At 26.3% G+C, this 14,710-nt stretch overlaps 1 protein-coding gene across 1 annotated transcript; it reads left to right on the plus strand.

Moving 5' to 3' along the window:
* Positions 1 to 2,924: 2,924 nt before the first annotated feature.
* On the plus strand, positions 2,925 to 3,669 carry LOAG_07513 (hypothetical protein; the record flags this gene model as incomplete). The annotated part of the gene is made up of 2 exons (XM_003143046.2): positions 2,925 to 3,009; positions 3,470 to 3,669. 2 exons carry the CDS (start codon positions 2,925 to 2,927, stop codon positions 3,667 to 3,669), a joined length of 285 nt encoding a protein of 94 aa, XP_003143094.2.
* Positions 3,670 to 14,710: the final 11,041 nt, after the last annotated feature.

Below are 14,710 nucleotides of genomic sequence, written 5' to 3' on the forward strand. Positions count from 1 at the left end.
ATGAGATTTAGACCCAAATTCGGTTGCTTCAGTGAAGGATAAGTTTCACAATTACTTTTTGTTTTAGCTACAATGATTAATCAATACTATTAAATGAGTAGAGAAATTTGTAGAAACGAATTTGGTGAGGAGAGAAACAATTTGTGACAGTAGAATGAATTCTGAACGAAAATATTAACTTTTTAAAATGAAAAGGTCGAATCAGTCAAAGATCAGAAAGGTTCGGGAGAAATCGAAATTAATCTGTTTTCCATTTAGCATTGAATAGCAAGGCATTGTAAAACGGAAAGCATTTCATACAGATTATGCAAAAAAGTAAATAATACTGTCACATACAGTTTTTTTATACAAATTGGGATTAACAAAATATTTTGTGTCACTGGAAGCCTTTTATTGAATTACATAAATTTGCATTTGTGTCAGATATAGAAGCATCCAAAAGTAAGCTGGACCATCGATTATCATTATTTTCCATTCAAGGAAAGTTAAATTCAAGGAAAGGTTTTTTTTTTTTTTGCTTTATAAACAGACTCCCAAATTTGTTTCGAGAAAAGTTTTTTTTTATTAGTAAATTTAATTGTCATTTTTTCATCTCTTTCCGAAGTTCATTATAAATTTTTCGTCATATTTTCGTGTAGGTTTTCGGCATATGAATTATTCGATTGGTAATGAAAGTAACACATTGTTGTGCTAAAGCAAATTAAAAAAAATATAATTTCAATAATATTTTATATACAAAGTAGTAAATTTGTATATGTATTCATATTATAGCTGTTCCTGATTATATAGTACCGATACCATGTAGTGATAAAATTATCACTTGTGATATACTTTGCAAATATGTTAGTATTCTCATGTTTTAATTGTTTTTTTTTAAATCACTTATTTACATTGACATGCGCAAATAAAGTTATTTTTGCTTACCAGTTATCATTTCTATCTTTTTGTATACTTTTTTTTCATAAATTACTTACATTACAAAATAATGCAAACTAAGTTACTTCTATTTATCCATCAGCTATTATCAGTTAATCAGCTGAAGTTCAACTAAAATAATTAAATCAAATTAAATCAAAACTAAATTAAATTAAATCAAACAAATCGAAATTTTGCAAAATAAATTAAATTAAAATTTTTAAGAGAAAAAGTTCCATCTTGTCAATGATATTTTGTTTGGTTAAAGATCGCAAAAAGTGGAATAGTGAAAAGAAAGAATATTATAAGAGATAAAAGCGAACATGCAGAGCTTGATTCCTTTCTTACTTTAATTTAATTACTGATATTAAAAAAAAATCAACACTAATTAAAATAAGCCTGTTGGAAATGTGACATTTCATTTGATGAATATATGCTCAATGCATTTATGCCATATTCCCCTCACAATTTATAATAAAATTAACGAAAAATAGAATTACCAAAATTGAGCTTCAAAAAAACTTAAATCCCTCAAATAGTATCAAATAGTATGGGAAAGAATTATTGTAAATTTTACTCTTGCATGATTGGATTTTCTTGCATATTTAAAAAATTAAATAAAAATTAAAAAGAGAAATGTTTTCTGTCATGCATGCATGAATTAATGTTGACAAAATTGCAAAAATCATACGACACACATTGTTGAAAGATTAAATTAAGTGATAGCATAGACAAGCTTAAAAAAAAGGAATGAAAATAAAAATGAACCAATGGGTATGTGTTAATTAATATGCAAAAAAAAAGTTTCTAGAAAAGTAATTAATATGCAATGTATCATAAATTTCATACTTTTCAAAAAACTGTCTTATTATCTTCACTATACGATATTAAAGTAATAAAAATGTGATGAGTTAACGGAAATTCTTCATTGTTAATTTTATCGATCATTACGATAATATTGGAAATGGATTGGTTCATTTCAATTATCTACACATTCTGTATAATATTACATGAAGGGATCAATCAAGAAAAACAGAAATTAATCACTTTTAAACGTCAGTTATTTTTTTTAATATATTATTATCTAGCAAGGAATATTTTCTTCTTTTTTCTTAATTGAAATTTACTTATAACATTTCTAAGATTTTTAATAAATCATTTAATGCATGTAAGGAATTACATGTATATATTTGTATTTATTTATTTATTTATTTACTTATCTATCTATCTATTTATTTATTCATTTAATTTATTTATTTATCCACTTATTTATTTGTCCGTTTATTCACTTATTTATTTACTTATTTATTTATTTGCGTTTGTTTGTTTATTTACATATTTCATCTATTTATTTGTTTATTTATCCTTATAATGATGAATTTTTCAATTTATTTCAAATATACAAGCATATAGCATATTGATTCTATTAATTCTTCATTTTTCAACTAAATTTTGTAACATGTAAAGAAATGTTATAAGTGGAGGTATTATAAATGAATTTCAATTAAGACAAGTTATCAGATTTCATAAGGCAAATTATTAGATTCAAATTATCAGATGTAAGAAACAGGAGCAACAAATGAAGTAATTAAAATTTAAAAAATAAGATTTGTAAACAAATCGTCCATTCCGACACACTTCAGATAATCAATGCGAAGGCAACTTCACATTATATGATAGTAACTATAAGCTTTGTTACACAGTGTTCGAATTATCACAGGTCACTACAATTTTCATGGGTCACCCTTCTGTCCACTTTTTTTTTACATGTATATAATCAGTCAAACTCGAACAAAATCACTGCTGTTCACGACAGAATAAATGAAAAACACAAAAGGTTTTTCGGTGTCCCGATTGTTTCAAACACCGAGAATTGATATAATTAATGATTTGAGTAAAACTATTCCATTATTTATGCGATCATATAATCATATATTATACTACTTTATAAAATACATTTTTAACATATATCTTAGATGCTAACTGGGACAAATGACAGATGTTTAGCAATGGATACAACAAATTCTTTTATTTACGAAACAAAAATTCGTGATCAAGAGACGTTTTACAAAATTTTTGATAAATTGCAAAAAGGTTTCTTAAACTATTTTAAGATTTTTTTTTTTTAATAATTTTAATGAACAAAAAAAGAAACACAATATTTCAATTCAGTTATTTGTTTCTTGTTTCTCTGTCTATCTGTCTACTTGTAAAACTTATTGTTGGAATTTTCAAATTTGGAATATTTTACAAAAATTAATTTTTTTGCAACAATTACTATGTGATATTCCTATGATTTCACATTATAAATTTTTGAATTATTTTTACCGAATAATTTCCATTACTTTTTAAAATCATACAATAATGAATTGCTACACTGTTCAAATTAAATCATTTACTTGACTTTGAAAAGTTTGTTAAGCATATTTGATAGTATTATTGGGTGGATTTATATTAGTTTAAATCACATTAGCTAAATATAAACTAATTAATCGCCATTAAACTCAATGATAGGAAATTGAAGACAGAGCAATAAAAGAATAATCACATTTAGAAAATGCTGCATTCTCAAATGGATCAATAGAAGTTTTCATTGGTGTAACCTATCGTCGCGGTGATGGCTTTCGTTGGACGGATGGTACTGCACCAAATGATTTAAGTTTCCTGAAATTCAATCCAATCGATAATTTGGATGATGATGACAATATAATAGAAAATTATTGCCTTCGTTTTTCAATTATTGTTGGTAAGTGAACAAAGTACTAAACGTTGTGAATTTTTCTAACTTTATAATAAAATATGAGTTTTTGGTTTAAATTTCAAAAACAAAATTTTTAATCATTAGAATGTGATGAATCACTTACTAGAATAAGTGCAATATGATTTTACTTTTTTATGACTAATGAGGTTCTCCCATCTGAATTTCTTTTTGGTACTCATAATGTTACTTAAAAAATGTACCGAAAAAAGGAGAAGGAATGAGATGAATTGATGATGAAATTAGTTAAAGTAAGAAATGAATTTAAATTGGATTTTAAAATTTTAGATAAAAATGCAAGAGATGGTTATGGAACAAAATGGTACGAATGTGATAGACAGGATTCTATTGAATATTCTACCAAAAAATCATTTTATTTACTTTGCTCATTTAGTAAAGTACGAAATTTTCTGGTAATATGGTGACATAATATAATACTAGAATACTCATTAATTGGTTATTATTAGTTAAATCAAATCAAATCATTCTATTGTAGAAGCAATGAATTCAAAAAATTGACTATCTGGAAAGGGAAAAAGCACAACTAATAATTATATGTGCATAAATATTGCACCAGATTATTCTTTTTCCAACTTCTAATTAAACCATAAATAAGCCAAATAAAGGAGCTCATTAAATTTAAATTCAATCTACAGAAGATGAAATGATTCAATACGATAATACGATGAATTGATTAATTATTGGAAAAGTCTGAATAATTTTTTATAACATTTCAGGATGATGGAGTTCAGGTAATAGATGAAAGACGTATGTTTTTTTTTTTTCCAATCTCATCTTTTTTATTCAAAAGGAAAAGGAATCGCATTAACAATTTACAAATCTTTTAAAAGCAAAATGATATATTTTCAATCATTTAGCCAAACAAAAAGAATGTCAAAGGAATGAAATAGCGGTAAAAATTAATAACAAATATTTGTGCTATGTGCACTTTGCCAACATTTATTCGGTAATAATTATGTCAAATTGTCAAATTAAAAATTTAAATATATGCATGTAAATGTAGAAAAATGAAATTTTCGCATAGATGAAATTGAAAAAAAATATATTTGGTTTATTTTTAAAGAATTGAACTAAACTAATAAATAAAAAAGAATTATTTGATTAGTAAATTTATCATTCGACAAGTGAAAACACTATTTCATTCTTTATCTGATTGCAAATTCTTTTTTTTTGTGTGTTTTATTTCAATTTTTAAGCTTTATTCACTTTTTGTTTTTTATTTTTTTAAAATTGAATTTGAGATGGACAATGTAACAAATGCTAACACTGATTTATGTCATAAATATTCAAATGAATATGGACGTGAAACGGAACGGTGGAATCAACTTTCACTGGCTACTGTACCAAGCAAAAATTTAATACGATTATTACATGAAGAAATTATATCCGGTTAATTTTTTTATGGTCGAACCCATAATTGGATTCAAAAAAAAGAAAAAAAAATGTAGCAAAGTGATATCATCGGTAGTTCGATGAAATAAAAAAAAAAAGCAAACTTTATTTTGTTCATTATTTTTTGAAATAGCGAAATGAAATTTATGCGAAATTCAGTCAAATGCATCATTTCGCAATGCATTTAAATGAATTCATCTATCACTTCTGATAGCTCTGATAACTCGAATATATCTGCTCGTTTGATCCGTTTCTGAAGTATTCGTGCTAACAACGTTATCATTATCACCGTTATCACTAGCATCACTATCATCATCAGTGTTATAATCATTACGAGTGTCATCTGTAGGGTTGAAGTATAAAGAATCTTTAAGAACGCAAAACAAGAAGATAAGAAGTCAAATGATCTTGAAATTTTACAGAATGATAAAAAAGGAGCGATAAAAAAATTTTAACTTGAAGAATTTAAACATTGGTTGAATTTATTTTATATTATTATTATTTGCAAAAGTAAAGATCTAGAAGCTAAAATTTGGCGTGCATGAATGATAAGTATAAACAGTTTCAATTATACTTTATTTTGTCATTACTGTCAACAAATTTTTTCTCTTTTTTTTTTTAAATTTCAGTTCACCGTCCATTTGAAAAGAGAACGCATGGATTAATGATTGGCTTGATGTATATGTATAATGAATATCAATGGATGGATGGCATTTCAATTGAGCAGTCATCAGTGAGGGATTTAATTGCCGGTATAACAAGTGACAAGGAATGTTATCATTTCATGCTTTTTCAAAGTAAATATAATTTGATAAAATTTCTTGATAAATGATCATTCACAGAAAGATAACCGAATGTTTATTTTGTATAGTTTATTTTGCTATACAAGAAAAAAAAACAAAAACCAAACGAGATTGTGAGATTTTTTTTTTTAAATTTAGGAATTAAATATTAAGAAATAAATGATTACTCAGTTAATTTGCAAGTTCTAAACTTAAAAAGAAATTTAAAAAATAGAAGTTTTTTTTAAAAGATGTAAAAAAATTAAAAATTTAGAATATCGTAAAAAAAGTTTGAACTTAAAGGAGAAGAGTGAAAAGACAAAAAAAGATAAAATCTTTTTTCATTTCATCACTAATGGTGATGATATAATTATTAAAAATATTATTCGATTGGTAATGAAAGTAACACATTGTTGTGCTAAAGCAAATTAAGAAAAATATAATTTCAATAATATTTTATATGCAAAGTAGTAAATTTGCATATGTATTCATATTATAGCTGCTCCTGATTATATAGTACCGATACCATGTAGTGATAAAATTATCACTTGTGATATACTTTGCAAATACGTTAGTATTTTCATCCTTTAATCGTTTTTCTTTTAATTACTTACTTACATCAAAAAGCGCAAATTAAGTTACTTCTACTTATCCATTCTCCGCTATCAATTTTTTGACTAATTAATCAACCGAAGTTAAGCTAGGATAATTAATTAATTGGCCAAAAAAAGTTGATGAAAATTGTCTGATTATTCATAGTTGATATTTCCAAATGGATGAAATGATGTATGATTTTGATAAGTATTCATTGAAACATCCACGCATACTGAAAAATATTAATTAATACCATTATTCAATCGATCATCATTGGATATCTTTTAGTTAATATTTATAAAAGTTGAAATTTAATATTCAAATGATAACCATCAACGGTGAATTGTTAAAAAAAAGGAAAAAATCGAAATAATCAAGTTCGAAAGAATATATTAAACTATCATGGAACTAATAATCAAAAATGATAGACAAAAATTTCATGAAACTTTCTCGTAAATACTTCCTTTTATCTTCCTTCATTTGTTAAATATGCAAATATCCTTTGCAGATTCTTGACAAAGAACCTGATAAATTAACAGAAAGTGAATTGATGTCGGAAATTAAAACAATGATCGATCGAGAACCAGAAAATGATGCTATTAGTAAATCGTGCTGTTTATTCATTAGCATTAACTGTTAAACATTACTCGAAATAGATAAAATTCAAGTTCCCAAGAGAGAGAGAGAGAGTATGGAATAAATAGATCAAATCGGGAAAGAAAAATATATATAAATCTTATTTAAATAAGCATAAATAATTTGGAAAAAACGATTAAATCAAAATTTTTTTAAAACTATTCTTTGAATCGAAGTTATTTGCCAGCAAAAACTGACAGCTCTACGAAGAAAGTGTATTGATTAATTTAATTATTAGATCAATCGAAATTCTATTTTTGTATAATTTATCAATCTTCAAATTTTCTAATTGTTCTTCTACTTCCATTTTTAGAGGATGATGCAAATTCTGGTCATCCTAACCAACTAACAATGACATTCTTCGCATTGATTATCATTTCGTATTATTTATAACGGCAAAAGTAGAAGAAATGGATGGTAGAACAGTTTATGATAAAATTTCCGTAAATTATGTAAAAATGATTGAATAAGAAATTTTTCCACCCAATTTAAAATATTTTTCGAGATTAAAATTTACACTGGTTTTTCTTATCACAATATTTATTCCATTTTGCAGTATTTTAACTTTTAATTTGTTTTGACGACAAATATCGATAATATTTGGATTTATATTTACAATTTTCATTGTTTTTCCTTGTAAGTTGCATGGATGCTTAACTAATTTTATCAAAATGTATCAGTGATAATTTAACTTTTTTTTTTAAATTCTCCCATTCAATTGTCAAATATTTCATTTACACAAATCTGTTACTTTTCATGATTCTTTCAAGATTAGCCTTATCCATAACATTCAAATTATTCCCACTTATTGGCATATCTATTTCACATCATATACCATTTCACTGATAATATTCAGATAATTCATCAAGAAACATCATTTATCATTTCTGATAACTATACAATGATTTATGATATTTATTCATTATTAGCAGTGCATGCAATTATGATTGCAGTCATGTAGGTCATAATAAAAGCATCCAAATGTAACAATGCAAAATATTTTCAAAGATATATTCAGTATGTCGTATTATTTTCTGTTTTCATGATATTCCTTGTAATCTATTTTTGTCAATTTTATCCGTTTCTTCTTTAGGAATCAATCATTATTTTAATTGAATTTTACAAACGAATCTTCATCAATTGTCATTCGATGATGTCTCGTACGGTTGTTTTTATCGTTTGTGTTGTAACAATATTGTCCACAATCCATTGTTTGACAAGTTGGTTATCATTTATGTCTTCGAAATGATCAATCCATTTCTCATTTGTTTATTTGTCCTTTGAATTTTCTTTTTTACATTAACATGTCATGACGTTGATTTTCATGAAATCAATTATGATTTCTGATAACAATCATTATTTCATAATTTCTGATAACAAACTTATATCACTTTACTTGTATCTTACAGTAAACTTCTAGCAATACTGTTTCTGTCATGCATTTAAGATTAAATGGTATGTATTTCTTATTTAATATAAATTTATGGAAAAGTTGTAATTCTACAACAAAATCTTTTTCTAAATAATGAAATTGATGCAAAAAAAAGGTAATGTAAGAGAAGGCTATAATTCTAAGAAAAGGCTCAAAACTAACCTTATTATTAATAAATTTTATACGTAATAAACTTATTAACGAACTTTACCTATCTAACAAATCACATCATTTCAATTGCCATTTAAACTTTAGGACCAAATTGCAAACGTCATTATCAGTTGAAACAAATTGGCGCATATATTTACTGTTACAGAATGCATTTAATCGATAAATCAGTTAGTTAACTTAATAATTTGCTATGGCCTTCAATTTAAGTTGAATAATATAGCATTTATATAAGATAATTCATTTATTCATTTGTTTAGTGTAAAATCAATCAATCTAAAGTCCATGTGAGAAAACAAATTAACAAATTATTAATTATCATGTTAAGTAAACTTCAATTCAAATCTTTCAAATTTTAATAACTTTCAATAAGTGATAAATTTAAAGGATACAATTAGAACCGCAGATGAAGATCATTGTCGAAGAACATTGAACTCTTCAAGTATCTTCAGTATTTCACTTCGTAACAAAGAGGAATATGAATTTGTTAAAATGCTTTGTCGATGTAACTTTGCATTTTTTTTGCATATCATTTTTACCGTTTATCTTTCCTAATATTATGATATTAGTTGAAATTTTAAATAAGTTTCATCTCTTCTAGTTTTAATAAAATAACTTTTTTTTTGATTTCAAAATACAATTATGAATGAAACTTTTTTCATTCAAATTTCTCATATTTCCTTCCAAACAATTTATTATAATTCAATTTTTTTAAAATCTATATAATTTATTTAGCATTTGATCTATTGGTACGTCCTATGCCATTAATGATCGGATTAACATATAAGAATAATCGTTTTCATTGGTTTGATAAGACTCCGTTCAACTATACTGATTTCCTGGATGCTGAATATAAGTCACACTTTTCACTTTATAAAAAAGGCGATTGTAGACGATTATTTCTTCATAGCCGAATAATATGTATGCTTTCTTGATTCATGAAATTATAAATGATTCACATCTCTTGAATATTTCCGGAGTAAATGGATTAGTATAGCTGAATGGATTGATAATTGTTGAGAAACGATTTGTGATGATTAATAATGTTTCACATTTTTCGAACTTTACCTGAATTCGTAATTTTGAAAGATTTTAAAATATATTCATTTGATCACAGCACGAAAATATTTAAGTATTTAAGCAAAAGTTCCCTTTTCTTTTTAGATGGAAACAGGAAATATTACACTTTTGATATCGATTGTAATGCACAATTTCAACAATATTTTGTTTTATGTCGTTATCAACTACCATCTTCTATGGTTATTTTTGTTTCATATGGGAAGTAGTAAATTTATCAATTAGTGTGTTTTGATAGTACGCATTATGATATGATAACATATGTATGTTATATGCCACACCGTTTATCACCGTTAATGATCGAGTAGTCAAGATTCAGAAATTAAATTTAATTTACTAGAAAAATGATAAAATCCAATATTAAGTCATTGAACCATTTCGGTTTATTCATTTTTCATCTAAGCTATCGTTGATTTCATGTGTCTGATCTTAACTATTAAATATGAATGGGAGTTTTGAACAAAAGCTGAATTCACTTCAGAAGTACAGTTGAAAAGTTAAGTATTGAGAGAGACAAGTGGAAAAGACACATACGAAAGATCACAATGAAAATTATTTTTAGTGGAATAATTTCAGACTTTCTCAAAACTGTCTCCTGAAAATGAAAACTTCAATACGATAGGAAAGGTATCATCTTCCATTATTCATTCCACTACAATTGAAAATTTAAATTGAATTTTTCAAAGTAAAATTTCAAATAATAAGTAAAACTCAACAGATCAATATTTTTCCAATAATAATTTGGTCTATTCATTATTTGAGATTTTGATACGGTTCCTTAGTTCATTGCGATTTGGAAAGATACTGTCACAATATCTGTTTTCAGTTAGTAGTAATGTTATCAAAAAGGATTACAATGATACAATGAAGCAGCTAACTTCTCATTTGTTTTTTTGTTCAGATATTTGATAGTGAAAGATTTTTATTTTTTTCAATTTGTACTTTGTTAAAAAGATTTTCATTGAATCGAAATTTCGGAAAATTTTATTACCTTGGTGATAATCCTTAGATGAATGTGTCTTGTTTAGAAAGAGATAATAGAAAATATTTTCTAATCCTTCCTGTATTATAGCTCAAGTAAGGCTGATTCTCTGCAATATTAGAACAGCGTTATTTATCTAGCTAAATAACAGATCTTTTCGTCAAATAAGAAATCATATGACAGTCCTTTTCACTGATTTCATCTCATAAGAATTCAATTTTAATTCAAGAAACAAATCCCTCGATAATATATGTGCTTATCGTAATTCTTCACTAAATACTAAAATATAACAATGTTGATTATGAATAACTGAAATTTTAGATGCGAAAGCCGAAATAATTGACATCAAAGCAACAATAACCAAGTCATTGCGTGAGGCATTATTAATTTCATTAATATTGAAATCTATTCTTGATAAATTACAGCTGCTTAAGTGTGACAAGTTAGGTAAGCAAAAGCATCAGTAATAATAAAATTAAATAAGCGAAATTAGCAACGATGAATTTTTATTTTTTTTTGTTTGCTAAGTAAGCTAGGTAAGAAAACAAAGTCAAGTTTCTGGACAATCTAAACTGAAGTTAAGGATACACGTATTGAGACAAAATATCTGAAATAATGAAATAGAACAAAAATCTTTACGAATAAACATACCATCGGAAGATAATGAATCAATAAATTATATTTCAGAATATTGTGCTAATCAGAACACAGATTAAGTTTTTAAATTTTTAAATTTTTCCACTATAATTAATTTTTTAACTCATATTTTCGCTCTAATTTTGAAAGAAAACAAGAATTATTTGTGAGCAATTTCGATCTATTTCTAACGGTAAGAAAACTAACACACTTTAGAATGATATGGAAATAAATGATACTGTATAATTATTTATTGTATTACAAAAGTTATTATTTGCAAAGTGAAAAGTAATTTTCTCATCTCTTTTCAATCCATCTTTTTTGCCTTGTTGAAAAGGACGCATTAATTGTTTGTCCATATTAATGTCACAAACAAAGAAGATATAGAACAACAAATGTTCTGGTACTGATTAACGACTACTTGCTACTCGACTATTCGATGAATGGATACTATAAGCTTATTTAGTTTGATGTATGAGTAAAGATTGTGCATATCAAGGTACTTTAAACTTACAAGAAAACAAAGTTTCAGTATGAGATTGATGTAATAATTGGGAGATTGCTAAACAGTCACATAAATGGGAATATGAGATATACGGAGAATGAAGGAATTTATACAATATCATGAGAAATGAAGAATGAAGGAATTTATACAATTTATACAATTTATACAATTTATACAATATTATACAATTATCAGCAGTACTTTAACGCATTTTTTATTTGAAAACTTTTCTAGACAGTTAACGTTTGTATTAAGATAATCATGTTACCATTTATATTTATGTGACTGTTTAGTTAACTGTCTAGAAAATTCATCTCACTCTCCTCCTTTGGTCATATTCAATTGGAGAAAATAAATCGGTCATTAATTCGTTTTTTAGATTAGAAAGTAAGGAAAATACGAAAATACTAATTTATCTTACAAATTACTTTCACATTTCTGATCAAATCAAAAGTGTAATGGCCTTATTTTTGATGGTAATTTTTTTCCTTTTTACAACCAGAAAAAATGGTATAAAATTTAGTTTTTTTCCTTTTTCGAGAAGAACTCAAATTGGATTTTCAAAAGGAGAAATGAAGCGAAATATGCAAAATCTTCGTGCAAATTATTTACACTAACTTTTGGAAGAAATTTCTTGAAAGATCCAAGTCAGGCTAATTTCGATTTTTTAGGAAAATAATTTGTGTAATTCTATACGTGAACTTCAGTAGATAGGATATTCTATTAGTCTTATTTATATGAAAATTTACTCAAAAACGAGTACAAAAAAAGCATGCAATTAGTACAGTCACAAAACAATGTATGTATCAACAATAAACGATTGGGAAGTTTATATGTAATCCAAAAATGTAAGAAATACTGAAAAAGAGTATTCAATAAATGCAAGAAATTCCTAAATATTATTCGAGAATTGCATAAATGAAGTTGGAGAAGTGCGCGCAGTAGATAAGAGATAAAATCGAAAATGCACGAAGGAAAAGAAACAAAAGCTCATTTTGAAAAATGTTGACATCGATTAGTTGGTCTGTGAAGATCAATCTGGGAATTTTGAAAAGTTACAATTTTCCATAATGATCAAGCGAATGATCCAGTCTTTGATAATATTTGCATACTTAGTAAATTAAATGACGAAATTTGACGGGTACCATTTCGATCTTAGGGAACATTCGTAACATAATATTGCATAAGTGAAAAAGAAAATAATTTTTAAAATATTTTAAATTTTTTGGGGTAATTACCCAGCAAAGGAATCATCAAGAAATATGAAAATTAATTGATTTGATTGTCGGCATTTTCTTCATTTCAATTGAATAAACATAATATAATTTAAATCTTTTACAATATTTTTATTTTAAATACATACTTAATTTAACACAGATATGTGTAATTGAATTATTTTTGTCAACTCGTCTTGAACTCAAACAGAATAAAAAGACCGAAATTCATCTATCTTAAACGGATTTCCATTCATTTGGTTCCTTTCTTCCCATACGTTGATTTTTAGACAAACTAATTAGTGTTAAATAAGCATTGATGATTAAAAAGTAATAAAATAAACTAATCCACAATGCGTTAGTTTACATTAGCACATAGATAAATGCAGGGTTTCTTTTTGATGACATTTCATCGAAAATGCTAAATGTCATTTATTAAACAAAAATAGATATTTCCTCTTACTAAATAAATTTAAATTTACATTCTGAATTAATATTCCTTTTTATATATCAGCGTGACAGGTGTAATATTAGATTTTGAAATTTTAAATTTGATGATTAAAAAATGTTTTCATTATTCCATCACGAACTATTTGATTAAAGTATTAAGCAATGAATTTTATTCTTTGCAGCAATCTTGCTTTTATCATTTCTATCACTAATTCGCTGTGACTGTTCGAAGGTTTTGAACAGAATGTTAATATGAAATGTTCCATTTTGTCTTAGTTATCTCACATATTCATTTCCAACTGAGTTGGAATTTTTTTTCAAATCAAATTTTATTTCTTGCTATGTTTGAAAAGTAAAATGTTAGCAAAGAAACGTTTCACAGGTAATGGATGATTGAAAAGAATTTATCGAATCACTTGTTGTTCAATTAATTTTGGTTTTGCGAAGATACTATGCTAAGTGCAGTTTCGATCGAGATGTTGTTGAACGCATGTGGTTGATATGTCAATGTATATGTCAATGGCGATTGAATCGGTTGAATTTTGTAGCAGCCATCTTTTCAAAAACATTTAAGGCTCTATTTCCGTCACAACTAATTGGGATATTTTGCATTATTAAACGAAAAGTTCTCCCTTATTTGTGTAATGTATGTGAAAAGTGTTTGACACATCTGTAAAGAAGATGTAGGGAGTCGTCCCGAAAAGCTTTTACCGGAATTGAATTACAATTAAGTAAAAGTGAAGGATGTTAGAAACAGGATTTAATCGAATTTAATCAAGCATAGATTAAAAAGAAAGGGTGATCTATTGGAGTCATCTTCTGCTTTCAGTCTCTTCAGAATCACTGGATTCTGTCGTGGATTTCTGTTGAAGTAATTTGCAATCAGTCAATAGTTGGAACAAGCAGGGGGATTTTACACGTTGGTTATCGAGGAGAAGAATTGGAGCTCCCTTGGAGTATTAGCGGCACCACTTTCATGTGGATGATGTGTGTGTGTGTATGTGTCGTAACGTTGTAGACAAAGGGGGAGAGTTTAATTCTTTACTTCTAAATGGTAAGGGTCACAAAAACGATACGATACAGCTAATAATGATGAAAGGAAAGGAAAAAGAATCAACCAAACTGCTTGAGCGTAATGAAGAAACTGG

Source organism: Loa loa (genome assembly GCF_000183805.2).
Source record: "Loa loa unplaced genomic scaffold supercont3.101, whole genome shotgun sequence".
Lineage (NCBI taxonomy): Eukaryota > Metazoa > Nematoda > Chromadorea > Rhabditida > Onchocercidae > Loa > Loa loa.